The sequence below is a fragment of the Osmerus eperlanus genome, chromosome 9, assembly GCF_963692335.1.
Source record: "Osmerus eperlanus chromosome 9, fOsmEpe2.1, whole genome shotgun sequence".
NCBI lineage: Eukaryota > Metazoa > Chordata > Actinopteri > Osmeriformes > Osmeridae > Osmerus > Osmerus eperlanus.
In genome coordinates, this window is record NC_085026.1 from 2,281,597 (window position 1) to 2,300,507 (window position 18,911).

Sequence of the window (18,911 nt, forward strand, 5' to 3'; positions counted from 1 at the left end):
TCTCTCTTGCTTTCGCTCGCTCTTTCTCTCTCACTCGATATCTCTTTCTATCTTTTCCTAATGCTCTCTCTTTCTCTACCTCTGTCTCTGTGTCCTTTGGTCTCTGTTGCGTTTCATTTAGTCCTGTCTTCGTCCTTCTCTCCGTTCAGACTGTTCTGTCGTTGTCCTCTCTCTATCTCTGTTTCAGATGGTTCTGGCTACGATTCTCCGGAGCCCTTCCTGACTGATGGAGGTCCAAGCTTGATGCCAGTGTCCTACTCCCTCCTGCCCGCCCTGGCCTCCCTGCTACTGGGACGGGTCTCATCGCTGTGACCCCCCACACCCCACCCCCCTCCCTGGAGCTCCTGCCCAGGGTGGCTGGGCTGGCTATCCCTGGAACCCCCACCAGCCCTCAGGGAAGCCATCTGTCTGTTCTCCCCCACCTCGTCTACCACCACCAACCCCCTAAACCCACTACCAGCCCTCTCCACATCCCAGCCCCAGACACCCTTCAGCGCTGGGTGGAGCGGACCTGTTGCTGTAGATATGCACCTCCCTGCTGGTCGACATGGGGATTCTCTTTGCACTCATTTCAGGGGTTAGCTGGGTTTGAGCCACCTCCCCTTCCCCCTGCTGGGTGGAGTTAGTGGGGAGGACAGGGGGTAAAGGGGGCTAGGGTGTATATTTCAGGTAGGGGATGTGTCTTGTCTAATTCATGTCTTTAATCGAAGCATTTATCACAGCCTGTCTAAGCAGGCGTCTGGCACTGTTTGTTGACTCAGTGGCTGTTGAGATCATGACTCTCATGTATGAATGTACCACTGGTCACCCAACTATCGTCTAACTATGTATGTATGTATGACTGGTCACCTGCCTTCTCTGACTGGGACGGTGTGAGGGGGTGGGGGGGAGTAGGGAGTGTGGGTTGGAGGGATTGGGAGAGATGGACAGAAAGAGAGAGAAAAGGAGGAGGCACAGAATTGCATGACCACTGTGAAACCTAATCTGAACTGATCTTGTTTGTAATGATGACCTCTATTTTTTCACCGCGAGACGTGGACTCACAAAAGCAACCGACACGCCGGGCTGAGAATGTCGAAACCTAGAAAGGAAATCCAGAATCCCTCTCCTCTCTCGTGAGCCCATCTTGGATTTGACTGCTCTGGCCGACAGCTAGACAAATGGACATCAACCACAACTTGACTGACCTGATCAGCCGTTGACCAGCCGCGGGCTGGTGTGGATGGACAGAAGGAGAACTGGAGCTGGCCCCGGGTCGGTGCTGAAGGCCTCTGATGAGGGAGAAGGGACAGTGCGGTGACCGTGGTGTGACGAGGGGTTCCCACACCGTGACACAGAACCAGCGCTGACAGAATCTGGATCTCACAGACATTGCTAGACTGAGCAGTATGATGAACAGGGAGGGAGGGAGGGAGGGAGGGAGGGAGGGAGGGAGGGAGAGAGAGAGAGAGAGAGAGAGAGAGAGAGAGAGAGAGAGAGAGAGAGAGAGAGAGAGAGAGAGAGAGAGAGAGAGAGAGAGAGAGAGAGAGAGAGAGGCAGTGTCAGGGGACCAAGACTTCTTTAGTGTTGGGGTGCGAACATAATGAGGAAGCACTGTGAATGTGCTCGTAAGCACAACACACAGACATGAACACACGCAGACACACACGCTACACACGTTCACACACACACGATCACGTGCCCTCACACACACAAATACACACACATACGCATACAGTCGACTCGCACACACACACATACAATGTGTACCACACACACGCTTACAAACAGACAAACAAGGAAACAAAACAAGGGACATATATTTTTCCCTGTTTCATCCTATTTTTGTAGCATTTAAAAGCACTGTTAATGACTCCTGTGTGCTGGGTTGTTAGCCTGTGGAAGATGAAAGGGATGACGTAGGCTCTGCTCTTCCGTTCCACTGATGAAGACCATGTTGATGTTGTTGTTGTTGTTTTGTTGTTATTATTCCTTCCTGGTTTGTGTCATCACGCATTGTGATCCTATCATGGCCTGTTAGTTAGGTTACCTCCAGGTGTCAACAATGTGCCCGTCTGTCTGCATTCTGTGGTGATGTTTTTGTACAGCTGACCTTATCCGGTCGAAAGTAAACAAGCAAGCGTACTGTAAGTGAGGCGAGAAACACACAAATAAAGATTGTCTTTTTGTCTACAGAAAAACATAAAGTGCAAATCGCTACAAGATTTTGCCGGAAATATCTCCGGAAATATATTCACGTTCGTTACCCATGACGTTCCTGTTCGTTCCTGAGTCCCAATTAGACTGTCATCTCCGACGAGCGAACTTCACCGTGATTCGCTGTGGAGCGACACGGTGATCTCATCTCTCAAATCCTCCCAGTTCCCCCCCAGCATCATTCCATCCAACATGAGCCCAGAAGACAGCTGAACACACACAGACCAGGACTGGAGATGCTTCCTTCATGTAGCTATCCTCATTGAACCACTTTTCCTGAATGAGGAAAAAGTGCTTTGGTCTGCTTTGGTTGGCCATCGTGAAAGACAGGAGACCAGGTAACGCTGCTGCTTGCCGCTGTTGTGACACTGCCAAGGACAGCCTTCTCTTCTGGCAAAGCAGTACTCTGACATAATGAGGATTGCTCGAACCTCAGAGTCCACCTGAGAACGGATGTAGTGGAGGAGAGGAGAACAGAGAGATGTGTAAAAGAACTGGAACAGAGCCAGAAGAGAGCAGATGTGCACGCTGACATCATGAGAAACCAATGATCTGGCATTGCGCTTTGATTAGAATCTGAGACACACACACACACACGCACACAATTTATTTTCTTTTCCAAACTTGATTAATTTGATTATTTTTATTGGCTTGACCTCATGTGGGACACAGATTATTGTTGACACAGAGCGAAGTAATATGTTGGATGAATTGAAAATTGAAATACACTGTTTTTATTTGATCAAAAGCCAAATTTTCTGGGAGAGCACACAAATAAACATACACACACACACTTGGCTGCACTTGGAGATCGATGACAGATGACGGTGAGGAGAGAGAGATGGAGGGAGAGAGGTAGGGCTGGAGAGAGGGGGTGAAGAGAGAGATGGAGGGAGAGAGGAGAGAGAGAGAGGGCTGGAGAGGGGGAGTATAGAGAGGGAGAGGATAGAGGAGAGGGGTAGGGCTGTAGAGAGGGTGAGGAGAGAGAGATGGAGGGAGAGAGGAGAGAGAGGTAGGGCTGGAGAGAGGGGGTGAAGAGAGAGATGGAGGGAGAGAGGAGAGAGAGGGAGGGCTGGAGAGGGGGAGTATAGAGAGGATAGAGGAGAGGGGTAGGGCTGGAGAGAGGGTGAGGAGAGAGAGATGGAGGGAGAGGGAGAGAGGTAGGGCTGGAAAGAGGGTGAGGAGAGAGAGAGAGGTAGGGCTGGATGCAGGATTGAGTTTAGGACAATCTCCTCTCTCCTCTTTTGTACGTTTGTCTCCTCACATTGTGCTAACTGACATGATTTAAGAATTATGGAATTAGGGCAGAGCTTCCATCAGCATTAATGAGAATCAGCATGAGGAAAGGGTTAGGTCCTGGATGTGGGAACTGCACGCACACACACCAATACACCACTCTCTGACACAGCAAACACACACTCCAAAGCCCCACACACACTTTCGGACACCCCACACACACTTTCGGACACACACACATGGCTGTAATTTAAAAGGAAATACTAATTTTCGGCTCTTCAAGGGCTGTTGGATGTTCTATGAAATGTGGCATGGCGTGAAATGTATGTAAGGCTCCCACACACAATCTCTGTCTCTCTCTTTCTCTCTCTCTCTCTCTCTCTCTCTCTCTCTCTCTTTCTCTCTCTCTCTCTCTCTCACCCCTACACTCACTCACTCACTCTCACTTGAACAGACACAAACACATACACTCACTCTTTTCTCTCTCCCTCCCATTTTTTCACTCTCTCTATCTCCGACACACACATACATCCAAGCGGACACGGTGTTGGGGCCTGAATAATGCATGCTATGTAGACTCTATGAAAGATACATGGGCTGAGAGGGCAGGGGCAAACGTCACTGCGGGCTGCTACACAGCAGAGAGGTGGCAGCAAGCTAGGGTAACCATGAAACATTTAGCAAGCTTGGCCCATTAGTTATGGAGAATGTAGCGGAGGGTATTTAAGCTGGAGGTCACAGCCAGGGCCTCTAATGCCCCAAAGTGGGAGGGAGGGTATTTATTCATCACAGGACATTTATGTATCGGTAGGCCTCAAGTCAATATGACTGGAACGGTTGGATACACCTAGAGCTCTGACGTGTTGGCAAATTTGGAGGACGTTGTAAACAGGAATCAAATTGAATCTAGCAAAAAAGTATCTTCCATGCCGATTGTGGAGCAGGTTGAGTTGGGTGGGTCCATTGAGGGATGCTTGCTGCCCTCTTGTGGTCAAAACAGAACCGTGCAACTAGTAATAGTCATATGACAAGACATGCGCAATCAGCGACAACTTCTAAAGAAGTGCCAACCGCCAACCAGTGGAGGAATTTCCGAAGCGTACCCATTACAAGCTCCAAGGGGTGTTCCAAGATTCTTTTAGACAAGGACACTTCGCTATCTCTGTAAGTATCAGTCTGATAACAACTGGTATGTTTGCATTCCATTAACAAATGCACCAAACCGACGGACAGTTTTGCTAATGCGCCATTCTTTCAAATGAGGAACCAGCGGGAGCGGAGTTGCAACTGGATCCTCCGCTGTGTCCGTTCTCAACCTTTGCGCCTGGAACAACTTTTAACTAAGCAGGAAGAAGTTTTATAAAGTCAAGTTTACGGAATGTGTTGAGTTCGATTGTCAAATGATCAATTGATTTGATAACTACTGGTAGTCAGTTATGTGACGGGATGTCCGCTGGGGTTAAAAATGTGAATTTAGGCTTTAATTTGAAAGAACCATTCAGCTAGCAAGTAGCTTGCTATGGCTCTAGCTACTGTGGCTAGCTGGTTGGGTGTTGGTCCTGTCACCTGGCTGCATTGGGACACTCATGCCTCTTTAAATCCCGGCCACTAAAGCAATTTTAATCTGCTACTTTCTATTCATTCTCTGTAGATGAGTGCCGAAGACTAACACACATATGGTGCCAATTTAATAGAACTAGCGAGCTAGATAATGATTAACTGATCAGGTGTAATGTCATAAGACAGCAACTGATCGGTACAACCAAAATATGTAAAGCTGTGACATTAATCCCGTGACAGTTACAACTTTTAGTGAACATTGTGGTGTGCAGATGTGAAATTCCACCCAGCAGTGACATTGGCTTCCGTTTATTATGCTTCCTTATACTATGACTTTTTATTAGCTGTCTTTGTACACACAAACTTAAGAGCATCAGCTTTCAATAGTTCATTGGTGGACAACATGTTTCCATACACCATCGCACTACACCTCAAAGTTCTGGTGTAAAAACGCCATAGAGTGCATGGCTGGATATTGTTAGAGCACAATGACGTGTGGATGACTTGATGAGAGAATGGAGACAGAGAGAGAAAGAGACGTCACACGTATGACCTGAGAAGAGACGTAGATGGTGAACCAGGAGAACAGGTTTATGTAGAAGATCAGGAAGTGTTTGTCTGTGTTTGAGAGGCATTGCTAAGCCAGGAGTTCGACTGCTGGAGTGAACTGCAGCTGTGGAAACATGAGTGGGTACGTGTTTAAAACAGAGTCATAAACAATATCTAAGCGAGTCATGGATGTGATGGTGTGGGACCATTATCAATGTCTAGGCGTTGGTTGTGTGGTGTTTGTGGAGGTTGTCTGGTGTGAAACAGGCCTGTGAAGTGGCTCTGGAGAATATGGTGCTTCAGCAGCATACATGTGTGAACCAAATGTTGCAAGCACGCCTTGTGTGTTGTTGAAGTTGAGGCCCCATCCTGTGTGTGAGTAGCCTTCACTGCAGTGCGTCAGTATTCGTCAACGTGAGGCCTTCAAACAGGAGCACATCACTGGCTTTCTCCTGGTTTATATAGCCTACTCCAGATTTTTCCCAGAATGTTCCAGGTCATCAACCAGCCTGGGAAAGTAGGCATTGAACTATGGGTAAGGCAAAGTCAACAATGTTATTTTCTAACTGCTCAGCTGACTAGTACTCGTTCCAAGTTTGTCTCCTGTTGGTCTGTGTCTGTCGAAGGGAAGCTACGGTTCAGGGTTAAAGCGAAAACAGGAAGTCACTTGAACTGCAGAGGAAGAGAATAAAAAGGAAATGAGTTTACGTTCCCTCGGTGTTTGCAGTGTTTTTCCTGGTTTAAAATGAGGTGGAGGTGGTACCATCCTAAAACAATCATTCAGGCTGAGATTTTGACTCCATCCCTGGCCACTGAGAATGTGTGCGCGGCTTGTGTATTTGACAGTCCAGATTTTGTATTTTGAACTGAACATCCAATACAACAAGGCCTATTGGTACTTTGTGTCTCATAACTTGCTTTTGTCGTTAATCAGCAGGCTATATGTGGTAGCCTGCATAAACGTTTTTCAGAAGAGTGAAAGCGTGATAATGCTATATCGTTTTCATGTTGCCACTTGCTTCAAAGCTCAGCTGGGTCCTGGTGAGTTAGTGTTTAATCATGTCTACATGTGACGACAGCTGTCTTGAAAGCCTAGTCAACATAACAGCATGAACTATGAACCTGTCATTATGACACCAACTTATGTACCCTCTCTGACATACAGTCCATAAGATGGGTGTCTTTCTTTGAGAGAAGAAGGTTGTAAGGTAGCTAATGTGTTGCCACCACTCATGACTCTTCCTTATCGCTAGCTCCTTATCACTGTCCCCTCATTGTGAACATGCTTGCTGGGGGGTAGGCACTGTAGTCATTGAGCTAGTGCTGGTCAGATGGCTGGCGCTGGGGGCAGGACACTCAGGGCATGCTAATGGGGATAAACCTTGGTGACCAGGAACTACTGTTCTGAGATCGCAAAAATGCTGCTCCTTTGTCTATGGATTTGTTTGTTCTCCTGTACACTAACACATTCCACATACCTCTGGGCCAGGACAACACAGAGAAAAGGGTATAAAAGATGCTAAGCATATCGTTCTGTGTTAAGGATGTTGGTGGGTTCTATAACCTTAGTGTTCTGTCAGTAGTGTTCTACAATCTCATCAACATCTTCTCCAGATGGCCTCTGGTTGCAGTGTTCCATGTCTCAGCTAAGCTCTCTGTATAATTCCAATACAGCACAACCTCTGCCATGAACACACTCAAAACTGCCTTACTATCTAATCTCATCTCTACTCCCACTCTGGTTTGGATGCCTCTGGGCTTCTGTATGACCTCTTGGCCGTGCCGTTTCTCATTGTCAAGTTCCCAGCTGCTGCTGTTTAACGCATGACCCCTGACCTCTGCTCCTCCTCCCCCAGGCCTCAGCGTACAAACGGAGGAGACTCCAGCATCAACATGGCTGACATGGAAGTGGAAGATATCAAAATGAGGGCCAACCAAGTGACCGACGAGGTACAGTTTGACCCCTGGATCCTCTCAGACCCTGTGTTAGGTCTCTCTCTCCATTGGTGTGCAGCTGTTTTTGACTGCCCTCAATTGGTTGAAACTGAGATCAGTCAACTGGATGCTTGGCTCAGAGGAACCTCATTGGTTAGCCGCTAACAAGTCAGTGGCTAACAAGTCAGTGGCTAACAAGTCAGTGGCTAACAAGTCAGTGGCTAACAAGTCAGTGGCTAACAAGTCAGTGGCTAACAAGTCAGTGGCTAACAAGTCAGTGGCTAACAAGTCAGTGGCTAACAAGTCAGTGGCTAACAAGTCAGTGGCTAACAAGTCAGTGGCTAACAAGTCAGTGGCTAACAAGTCAGTGGCTAACAAGTCAGTGGCTAACACACTGCTAACTGGAAGTGATTTTTAAACAGTGCTTGTGATTTTATCCCACCTCGTTTTCAAACATAATGATATTGTATGCCGCTAATGTTTTGCACTTGTTCTTCTCTCGTCGTGACGATTGTCCTTCCTGTGTGTTTCTCCCTGCTTCCTGGCTGCCTGGTGCCTGTGTGTGCTGGGGTTAGGACCTCAGAGCACAGCAGGCTCTCTCTGCTAACGCTGCTTACCCTTCCAGCTGTGGCTCTGGGTAAACTGACCTCACCGTAACAACCTCCTAGTCCAGCCTGTCTGTCTGACATCAGCTGTCTGTCTGTCTAACACCAGATACCCTGTCTGACATTAGCTATCTGTCTGTCTCAGCTACCTGTCTGTCTGACATCAGCTGTCTGTCTGTCTCAGCTGTCTGTCTGTCTAACACCAGATACCCTGTCTGTCTGACATTAGCTATCTGTCTGTCTCAGCTACCTGTCTGTCTCAGCTACCTGTCTGTCTGACATCAGCTGTCTGTCTGACATCAGCTACCTGTCTGTCTCAGCTACCTGTCTGTTTGACATCAGCTGCCAGTCCCCACCTGCCTGTCTCTCTGCTTTTTTCTTTAACTGCTCTTTAACACCGTACATCATCTGGTAGAGAACAACAGGAAGCCATACATGCTCTATCGAATTCGAAGATCTTTCCAGAGTCATGTCCTCCCTCTCCATTTTCCCCCTCCGCTCTTCACTCCTCTCCTGCTGTCGCCTGTTTCCTCCCCCTCTCCTCACCTGATCAGACTGCATTCCTTCATGTGTGTGGCCGGGGAGGGACTCGCTTCCTGGTTGTGTGTTCTCAGGTGTGAGCTCATCAAGGCACCTGATGAGGATTTGTCTTGCCAGATGTAAACAGAGCCACTTGGAGAGAGAGAGGGTGCATGCGTGTGCGTGCGTGTGTGCATGTGTCTGATTGGTTATCAAGTAGGACAGTTTAGGTTTACGCTTCAGTGCTCAGTAGATTTACAAGCACGTTGTTGTTTTGTTGATTTGAATGTCGAGACCTGTAGAGGTCAGCACAACAAATCATCAGCCTTTGTCCCTCTGTACAGTTCTTACCTGTGTGTCGTACTGTAGTGTGTCTGCAGTATGTGTGTCTTTATTGTGTGTGTGTGTGTGTGTGTGTGTGTGTGTGTGTGTGTGTGCCTGGTTTGTGTGGCAACTGTCAGTTTGTAGAAGTGTGGGCGGAGCCTCTTGTGCAGGCTGCGGTCTCCTAGCAACCCTAACCTGTGTGTGTGTGTGTGTGTGTGTGTGTGGTTGTCCCACCAGTCTCTGGAGAGCACCAGGCGGATGCTTCAGATGGCTGAGGAGGTGAGTAATAGTCCTGCTCACAGGTCAAAGAGCCTTAGGGGGGTAACAAGTCAAATAAAGGACCACACAAGTGTGATTTATACCCTAATATGGGTGTTTCCCAAACAGCCCCCACCCCAGCGCCCCTCAAACCCAGATTCTTATAGAGCTGTAACATGGTCCAGTAGGCCTGTAACTTGGTCCAGTAGGGCAGTAACTGGGTCTAGTAGGGCTGTAACGTGGTCCTGTAGGGCTGTAACTAGGTCCAGGAGGGCTGTAACTTGGTCCAGTAGGCCTGTAACTGGGCCCAGTAGGGCTGTAACTTGGTCAAGTAAGGCTGTAACTGGGTCCAGTAGGGCTGTAACTGGGTCGAGTAGGGCTGTACCTGGGTCTAGTAGGGCTGTAACTGGGTCCTGTAGGGCTGTAACTTGGTCCTGTAGGGCTGTAACTTGGTCCAGTAGGGCTGTAACTGGGTCTAGTAGGGCTGTAACTGGGTCCTGTAGGGCTGTAACTGGGTCCAGTAGGACTGTAACTTGGTCCTGTAGGGCTGTAACTTGGTCCTGTAGGGCTGTAACTGGGTCCAGTAGGGCTGTAACTGGGTCTAGTAGGGCTGTAACTGGGTCTAGTAGGGCTGTAACTTGGTCCTGTGGGTCTGAAGGTTGTGTGTTCTCCTCTACAGAGCAGACAGACGGGCGTCAACACCATTGTCATGCTGGATGAGCAGGGAGGTGAGGCATGACCCTTGCATGACCCTGACTGTAGTCAGGACGTGTGTGTGTGTGTGCGCATCTGTCTGTGTATGTGAGTGACCTGTGTGCGTATGTGTCCTGATGTATGTGTCCCGGTGTGTATGTGTGACCTTGACTCCTGTCAGAGCAACTGAAGGGCGTGGAGCAGGGGATGGACCAGATCAACCAGGACATGAAGCAGGCTGAGAGGAACCTGACAGACCTCTCCAGGTGCTGCGGTCTCTGCGTCTGCCCCTGTGACAGGTAGCCCTCACCAACACTGGCTTAGGAGACAGGCTAGGGTGTAGGAGACAGGCTAGGGTTGGTTAAAGTAGAATAGAAATGGAAATAGATGGTAGAATAGAAAGAGGACATTCAACCTGGGTTTCTCAGCACATAGCATTCAAATTTTCAAGTATTTCCAGCTCACAGATTGTGTGTGTGTGTGTTTGTGATGGGCCCATATCCAGGGTGACATCCATCGAGCATGACTCGCGTTACAAGCGTACCTGGGGGACAGGAGGTGACAACGGCTCTGCAGGAGAGGGGGGTGAGGACGGGGTCGTCTGCAGGCAGCCCCCGGGGGTCGGCAACGGAAAAGCCCCCCAGCAACAACAGTCCGCCACGTCCTCAGGACTCAAGAGGTGTGTGTGTGTGTGGGGGGGGGGGTTACTGTACTGGCGCCAAGCCCAGCTACGCCGGACAGTTACAAGAGCCTGTATCAGATGGAGCTTCTGCTGTGTTCTTAACCACACTGGATCTGAAGAGATCTGATGCCAGTTGTTGTGTGTGCTCTCTCTCTCTCTCTCTCTCTCTCTCTCTCTCTCTCTCTCTCTCTCTCTCTGTCTCTCTCTGTCTGTCTGTCTGTCTCTCTCTCTCGCGCGCTTTGTCTTTCTCTCTCTCCCTCTCATGCTCTCATGCTCTCTTGCTCTCTCTTATGCTCTCTCTGTCCGTCCGTCTGTCTCTCTCTCTCCTCCAGGATAACCAACGATGCGCGGGAGGACGAGATGGAGGAAAACTTGGACCAGGTGGGCAGCATCATAGGGAACCTGAAGAACATGGCCATGGACATGGGCACCGAGATAGAGAAGCAGAACCAGCAGATCGACCGCATCAACGACAAGGTGGGTCTTCATCACGGTCATCATCTTCCTCATTATCAGTAGCAGCTCTGATCAGTTTTCATAATCTTTCATAATCAAATAATGATCTCTCTCTCTATCTCTCTCTATCAGGCGGACATGAACAAAGCTCGTATCGATGAGGCCAACCAGAGAGCCAACAAACTCATCAAATAGAGGGCCGGCTCCACATTCACCAACCACCAACAGCCTTTAACCTTACTATCGTAGCCTTCATTTTCACACACACATATACATACACACAGTCACACACACACAGTCACACACACACAGTCACACTCTCCTTGTGAACAAAATCCAACTTGGCCTAGAAGATCGTCTTCACCAGCACCCTCCTGCCATGCTGTGCCATTCCCTAGACAGTCTCCTACACCCTCCCTTTAGCTACACCACACAGACACACAGGACTGAGAGAGAGAGGGGAGCGAGAGAGAGACTCGCATTAGAGGCCCTCTGAGCAGGAAATATCACTGTGTCACATGACTCATCCTCATATGAGTCATGTGTCACAGCAGATGTGGCTGTCGATCTGAGGAGAAGGATCTCTCGCTCTCTCTCGCTACCCGTCTCTGACTCCATCTCTCCTTGCCCTCTCTTTCTCTCTCCCCCCTCTTTTTCTCTATGCTGTGGTGTGTAGCTGAGCTGTATGATCCACACAGACCTCGTGTGCAGATCAGTTGTGCCATTGCTCACCAACCGGGGGTGTGAGTGATGTGTTTTTGCCATGGCAGCGTTCGGTTCTGTCGTAAAGTGCCTGTTATGGGTTCGCATCCCCATTCTTAAAACCAGCATCTTCAAATCATGACGTGTAGGGATCCTCCTGTAATTATTTTTGTATCTAATCGTTTCCAATAATTGTTGTTTTGGAAGATAATGTGCCTATTTAATTATTATTATAAAGCATAAATGACTTGTTAATAAAGTTAGCTTTTTTAACAGTACCCCAATTTCATTTATCCCGTTTTTGAAAAGGGGACGTGTCCAGAGCAGAGGCCTCTGGGAAGGGATGCTCTTGTTTAGAAGATTTGTGTTTGTGTATCGATTTTGAATATAATAGAAAAGTGGGTTTTGTGCCTAGATACGGGTGTATTTGTAAGACCCTCATTCTCACCACAGAGAACGAGAAGAGGCGACTATTTAATCACAATGAGGGATTGCCATTTAGATCCACTTGAATATGAATGAATCGGAGTACTATGGGTGTGGTCTGAGGTTAGAATAGCCAGTGCCACCAGTAGAACCGATGCTGTGCTTAGACTCCACTGCTCCGCACTGTTGTCTGGGGAGGTAGCGGTGTGTGGAGACTCCTCCTCTGCTCTCTGATTAACCAGGCTGTGTCTATCTGGGCTACCTTGTGTGTTCATCCAAGAGTCACCTCATATCTCTGTCCACCCCTCTGGGCTCAGCACACCGGCTGTTCCTGTCAGCCCACCAATGAGAACAGGGCCCTGACCAGACCTGGGCCAATCCCGGGTATCAATTACCTCGAAGTGATTGGGCGCGTTTGATTTGGATGGCAGTTGGCACCTCAGGGATTGACCCATTCATTTTTTTATCTCAGTGGGTGAGACTAATCAAGTGCACCGACGTGTTTGATTGGGGTTGCTGATAGGGATCGACCCAGGTCTGCCTACATGGGAGGAGTTGTTTTGTCACAGCCTTGTTCTGAAGAGACGATTACACGTGGGGTTTGGAGCAAAAACCTCCAGGAAGAAAGCTCTTCAGGAACAGTGTTGACGCTCCTAAAAAGACAACTCCTCTTTAAGTTAGTCCACACTGGGAGCCTGTGTGCTGAGGTCAGCGTTGTACAGGGGGACACTTCTCACTCCTCACTCTGTCTGGTTATTTCGCATGTAACATATTTAAACTGGAACACTGCAGATTCCAGACATGATCAGCTCTGGAGCTAACAAAGATAGAAATGAACTGTTCATTTAAATGTTTTGGATTGCTGTAAATGATCATTTCAGCACGTTGAACTGCCGTTTGTGGGGTGTTTTTATCAGGTATGAGAAGTCCTGAGGCTGTTGGTCAGGTGTGGAGGTGACAGCCTCTTGTCATGTAAATGTACACCAACTGTCCCTTTGGTTTTCAATATGTACAGCAGCTTGGGCCTTTCTGATCCTATCCCAGTCTGGGTATGGAGAGCTGTGGAACTCACAAGCAAAGTGCCTTGTATTTCATAACCGAATTGTTTCATTCTTCCTGTCCAAGATAAATATTTGTATATTTCAATAAATGTTTCCTCTGATGACCATCATTGTCTTTGTCCTTTGAATCCTCCACGATAACCGTATTCCCACACTGTACTCCTCTAGGAGCATTGTCTGGGTGTTGCCTTTTTTCCTCATCTCTCCTCATGTTTACCTTGTCTTGTCCTGTCTACCCCCTTGTCATGTTTGTGTATTAGAAACTGCAAGTAGCAGCTCGGATCTAAGATCGATTCGAGAGACCGCAGATAGAGTGCGGCTAGTTTAGATCAACACTTGTATTATTGTTTTGTTAATTTTATGTAAAGCACTTTGAGCTGCAATTCTTGTATGAAAAGTGCTATATAAATAAAGTCTTACTTACTTACTTACATCAAGAGAACACAGACCCAAATGAGTTATTTTCATAAGTTTATTCCCAAGTTTATCTCTCAAAATGTATGAGACATTTGCGGTCAACATTTGTTTGTACATAGCTCCGTAGAAAATGCTGATATAAACAGAAATGGCTGGAAGGAGAAGGAAAGTGAGCGGAGTATAACAACGGTATCTGAATAAGGATGGCAAGTATGAGATCTCAATATTCCTGTTAAACTCATGCTGAAGCTATGTTTATAGTATAAGTATCACAGGCCATATTTAAAGGCAGTTCTTTTCTACTATCATAGGACGATTATGGATTTGATCTTTTTTTTAATAAGCCCTGTGCTAGTTGCTTTTACACAGCCTCCACCCGAGACACCACAGTAAGGGCAAGGGTCACGCCGCCCTACAAGGATTGATAGTTTCCCCTTAAGGAGGATGCAGTGACCGTTTCAGCGATAGGTTAACACCAGGACAAGACCCTGGGGTTACGCCGTTAACGTTAAACTATGACTAATGAGCAGTTCCACGCTGAATTATGATCCTTACTGGTATCTATGTTACAAAAACACTTTCATATTCTGTAGTGCATGGGTAGGTGTATTTACTTCACATGATGAAAATAAAAGCTACATTCTCAATGATTCCACTACTTATATGTGACTAAAAGATAGCTGTGATTTGAAATAAAATCTATACTTCAGAATATCCTCATCACTGCATACGTCACCTCCTGTCTCCTTACATTCATTTAAACACATTATTTTCTGTTGGGCATGTTCCCAGTAGACATACTGTACTAGGCATATTTCTAGTAGACATGTTGCTACAGTGGGATTTGGAAAAGCCGTCTAGATTTTGTCTAGTTTGTCCTGGACTTTGGCAGGCATTTGGAAAAGTTGGACAAAAATAAAGTTAAAGAAATTATTACGTGCAATACACTATCGTATGTGTGTACTTGCAGCCAGACTGGACAAAAAATGTGGCTTATCAAATTGGTCTAGTTTTAAAAGCGTGAGAATATTTCTGTAGCACCATGTTGAAAAAAAAAGTCACAATTCATGCATTTGTATCTATATCAATATAAATGAAATTTGCAGTTTAATACAAGTGTTGTGTTTGAACCAAAGGCAATAAATACTAATTTCCTTAAAACTTAGAGCTGTGCTTGAAACTATAATCTGTTTTGGGCGTCAATATAGTTGATTATATTGACTCCTCCTGCTCATCTCTGTGAAGTGTCTTAACAGTCCACACCTGCCCAATCATGCAGGAAGACATGCCCTCCAAGTGCATAGATGGATGAATTAGCATAGCCGCGACTGTGCTCACGTGGCTCCACTGCCTAGCACTGTGCAAGACTCCTCTATCTAAGACTGCTCACGTGCTCCACTGCCTAGCACTGTCCAAGACTCCTCTATCTAAGACTGCTCACGTGGCTCCACTGCCTAGCACTGTCCAAGACTCCTCTATCTAAGACTGCTCACGTGGCTCCACTGCCTAGCACTGTCCAAGACTCCCCTATCTAAGACTGCTCACATGGCTCCACTGCCTAGCACTGTGCAAGACTCCTCTATCTAAGACTGCTCACGTGGCTCCACTGCCTAGCACTGTGCAAGACTCCCCTATCTATCAGCCACACAGCCGAGGTTAAACATTGATTCACTGTTGTAAATGCAAACCTAACATGAAACCCACTAACCTGGTTCAAGTGGTCTTGAGTTTGGAGCTCCAAAATCCTACAGCACAGTATTACAGTTCACAACCATTTGATGAAATAAGGCAGATTAACTGGCACGCCCACTAGTCCTACGTCCCAGTACACGTTATACATATATCAAAGCATGCCAGACTGAAGCGAAGATGAGCTATTTTAGTCAAGTAAATTAGGAATTTTACAAACATTCTTTGGTTGAGTGTGAAAAGAGCATTCCTGTGCTTTTATTTAAATATTGGAACTTGGCAATTTTGTCAAAAAAGGACACACAGAAAAAAAATGATAATATTAGGTGGACTATTGCAATGACACACTTGCTTAAATACAGGCAAATCTAAACTACAATGTTTCATTATATCTGAATTCTCACAAATAAAAAGTAAAAAAATCTCTATTGTGATAAAAAGCTATATCTCACTGATTGTACATTACTGATTGTACACAATTCCTCTCACTGCCCAGGTTGTGATGAAAATATCCCTATTATGACCTGTCGTCTGTCCACTTTTTCACTTCTTCTTGGCGAAGCGACCAAATCTTTTCTCCTTGTCTTTCTTTCCTGAGCTGGGCTCCTGGGTTGTGGTGGTGGAGGAGGCAGGGGGCAGGGTCTGGGCTCGAGCCCCCGAGGGCCCCACTGGCTCCCCCTCGGCCCCAACAGCCTTGTCCAGGGCCTGGGTCCAGCGCTGCAGCTCGTCCTGCAACACACACAGCAAAAGCAAACACACGCGGTCAAATACACACGCAGGAATGCATGCCGAAACACGTGTAAAAATGCTTCCGGTGTGTGGTGACAGCCTTACCTCATCCTTGCACTGGAACAGATATTCACTGCCATCAGCCAGACTGGGAAAGAGACAACAAGGAGTTAGGATTAGATCACATAAAGAGTAGTAGGTCTCAATCAGACATGATGTGTATGTGTGTGTGTGTGTGTGGGGGGGGGGGTGAATTTGAGAGGGAGAGAGTGAGAGAGAAAGTGAAAGAAGAAGAGAGAGACCGAAAGTAAGAGAGTTTGAAAAGTGGCAAACAGATTCATACTGCAGTTTGAAGACGTGCTTCTTCTTCTTGTAGTTGGCGAGGGGCTCCCAGACGGCGTTGCTGAGGAGGAGGGGGTCTTCTCCGTGGAAGGTCACGCTGTGACTAAAGCTCTTGGCGTCCTTGTAGAAGGAGATCTGTCCTGGCTTCAGAGCGCAGTACAGGTTGTTCCAGGACCTGGAGGAGGCACGCACAGAAGCCATATAAAACACACAGCAGCTAGGACAATCCTCTAGGGAAGAGGAAAATAAGAAAACAAAGGAGAAGTACAAGAAGAAAGAGCTGAAGGCAAAAATATAAATACATAAATATATGGCATAAATGGTTTTGTCTGTATGCTGGTCTTGCTGCAGAACCAATTGTCCTTTAGAGACATGAATAAATATAAATGAATGAATTATAAAAAACTGTACGATTTGTCAGCCTGGTCTAAAGTACCGGTTGGAGGCCTTTTTCCCAAAGGCCTCTAGGTCATGTTTCCTTCCCAGCATGCCCTCCTGCAGCACGACCTGGGCGCGGAGAGGTTCGGCGGGCAGGGTGGTGGCGCGCTCTGCCTCCCTGGGTGTCTGCCCAGACACTGAGGGCTCCATCTCCAGAGAGGTGCTGCCTTGCATCTCTGACACCATAGGGGCCGTGGAGCCCTCCCCCGGCCCCTCCAGCAGCCCCGAGCTTGGCCCCGCAGCCGAACGAGACTGAGGAGGGGGGGGAGAGAGAAAGTTGCGGGGTGAAGTTGGGAGAGAGAGAGAAAGGGTTAGATTGATAAATAGATGGGTTGATAGACCGACTGACTGACCGACCGATAAGATAATACCAACCATGGTCTGCTCCTCTATGGTGTGCACCTGGGAGGAGTCCTCTACAAACCCTGTGTCTTCTCTCCTGGAGGTTGGGAGATAGATCATGGTCTTAGTAGTTTAAAACCCTTGAGAGTCATCCAGGGGGGTATTGCAGAAAGCGGGTTCAACAAACTGTGAACCTAACCCTGAACTCTGAGTTACATTTACATTTAGTCATTTAGCAGACGCTCTTATCCAGAGCGACTTACAGTAAGTACAGGGACATTCTCCCCGAGGAAGGTGTGTTAGTACACTGTTCAGTTTCCCATCTTCCTTCAAACCATAGGGGAATTAGTTTTGGTTGTTTGGGCAATGTTATCCCCTACAATCTTGAAATTGATTTGCTTGAACACCAGTTGCAGGAGGGTACATGGTCACAAGTGAATAATGTTAATTGTAGGAACAATAGCATATATAAATACTCATTGTTGGATTTCTATTTGTAGGCAATGAAGAAGACTATACAATAATTGAAGACAATAATTTGTCTTTATTTCAACTATTTTGTTTCTTAAAATCCTCTCCTGGCGTATAACTAAGCGAATTACATTTTGTTTGAGATCGGTCGGCTGAACCAGGAAAGGACACCCCAACTGTATCAGGCTCAGAAAGTGGGAGGGGATAGGTAGAAACGCAGAGTTTGTCATGGAAAACCTGCTAGCGAGCAGGTTAGGTTCACAGAGTCAGTTACCATGGGAACTGACCAAAAGTTTTCTTACCTCTCTTTCTGGAACGGAAAACCCAGAGTTTGCCTAATTTTAGGGTTACCAAACTCAGGGTTACTAAACCCGCTTTCTGGAATACCCCCCAGAGCAGTTCCTCAGAACAAAAGTATCTCTGTACTTGTGTGTCTGTGTATGTGTGTGTGCATGCATGTGTACACAATAATGGCAAATCAAGTTTATTTTCTATTCTATGCATGTGTGTTTTCATGTGTGTGTATGTATGTATGTACTATATGTGTGTGTGTGTGTGTGTGCTACCTGCTGTCTCTGTCTGAGTGCTGCTCCTTCTCTGGTTTGTACTGCTGCATCTCTTGCTGCTGTTTCCTCAGTTCCAGAAGCTCCAGCTGAAACACACACACACCAAGTGTTTAGTGCAGGGTTACCAGATATACACACACATACAACACACATGAAAGCTCTCTCTTGGAAGTCGCTTTGGATAAAAGCGTCTGCTAAAATGACGCGAACAAACACACACACATAAGCACACAAGTGACACGCGCACAAACCCGCTTTCACATCCGACACACACACCTGGACACACATCTACAAGCATACAAACACACACACACACCTCTACCACGCTCACACACGCAGACAAGTGACACACGCACAAGCCCACACTCGCATCCCACACACACGTCTACACACACACATAAAAACACACACAGACACAAACACACGCATACAACACACACAAATCTGCACACACACACACAGAGAGGTGGAGCGTACGGTGGTGAGTCTCTCCAGAGCTGAGAAGCGTTCCTCCCAGGTGGCGGTGGACTTCTCGAAGGCCTCGTGTCTCTTCAGGAGCTTCTCCACCTCGTCCACCGTGTGGCCCAGGTCTCTGCTCGCCACGTAGGGCTCCTGGGCAATCAGCCACGCCTCTGCCACCGACGCGTCCCGCGCAAACTGGCACACCTCCAGCACTGCAGACAGCATGGGGGATGTGAACCACACCTCCAGAACT

At 47.3% G+C, this 18,911-nt stretch overlaps 3 protein-coding genes across 6 annotated transcripts in view; 2 read left to right on the plus strand and 1 right to left on the minus strand.

Moving 5' to 3' along the window:
• efna2a (ephrin-A2a) overlaps nucleotides 1-1,354 on the plus strand; it is a 43,721-nt gene extending 42,367 nt beyond the window's left edge. Inside the window, exon 4 of the mRNA XM_062469404.1 lies at nucleotides 188-1,354. Coding sequence (XP_062325388.1) covers nucleotides 188-312 — 125 coding nt within the window. The 3' untranslated portion in view covers nucleotides 313-1,354. The remainder of the gene's footprint in view (nucleotides 1-187) is intronic.
• A 3,114-nt stretch (nucleotides 1,355-4,468) lies between these two features.
• Nucleotides 4,469-13,307, plus strand: LOC134026736 (synaptosomal-associated protein 23-like). Of its 3 annotated transcripts, none has more exons than XM_062469668.1 (8): nucleotides 4,469-4,596; nucleotides 7,398-7,491; nucleotides 9,162-9,203; nucleotides 9,862-9,910; nucleotides 10,057-10,174; nucleotides 10,381-10,560; nucleotides 10,890-11,034; nucleotides 11,146-13,307. In XM_062469668.1, exons 2-8 carry the CDS (start codon nucleotides 7,435-7,437, stop codon nucleotides 11,206-11,208), a joined length of 654 nt encoding a protein of 217 aa, XP_062325652.1. In that variant the 5' UTR covers nucleotides 4,469-4,596; nucleotides 7,398-7,434; the 3' UTR covers nucleotides 11,209-13,307. The 3 variants fall into 3 exon arrangements, with proteins under 3 accessions (XP_062325652.1, XP_062325651.1, XP_062325650.1); XM_062469667.1 differs by lacking the exon at nucleotides 4,469-4,596 and adding an exon at nucleotides 5,556-5,683 and having other exon boundaries at nucleotides 10,381-10,554; XM_062469666.1 differs by lacking the exon at nucleotides 4,469-4,596 and adding an exon at nucleotides 5,560-5,683.
• Nucleotides 13,308-13,660: 353 nt separating this feature from the next.
• sptb (spectrin, beta, erythrocytic) overlaps nucleotides 13,661-18,911 on the minus strand; it is a 33,053-nt gene continuing 27,802 nt past the window's right edge. For both annotated transcript variants that reach the window (XM_062469665.1, XM_062469664.1), the window contains 7 exons: nucleotides 18,674-18,870; nucleotides 18,197-18,282; nucleotides 17,193-17,256; nucleotides 16,816-17,069; nucleotides 16,381-16,554; nucleotides 16,143-16,185; nucleotides 13,661-16,037 (listed from right to left, as the gene is read on the minus strand). In XM_062469665.1, the coding sequence (XP_062325649.1) occupies nucleotides 15,852-16,037; nucleotides 16,143-16,185; nucleotides 16,381-16,554; nucleotides 16,816-17,069; nucleotides 17,193-17,256; nucleotides 18,197-18,282; nucleotides 18,674-18,870 (1,004 nt within the window). In that variant the 3' untranslated portion in view covers nucleotides 13,661-15,851. The remainder of the gene's footprint in view (nucleotides 16,038-16,142; nucleotides 16,186-16,380; nucleotides 16,555-16,815; nucleotides 17,070-17,192; nucleotides 17,257-18,196; nucleotides 18,283-18,673; nucleotides 18,871-18,911) is intronic.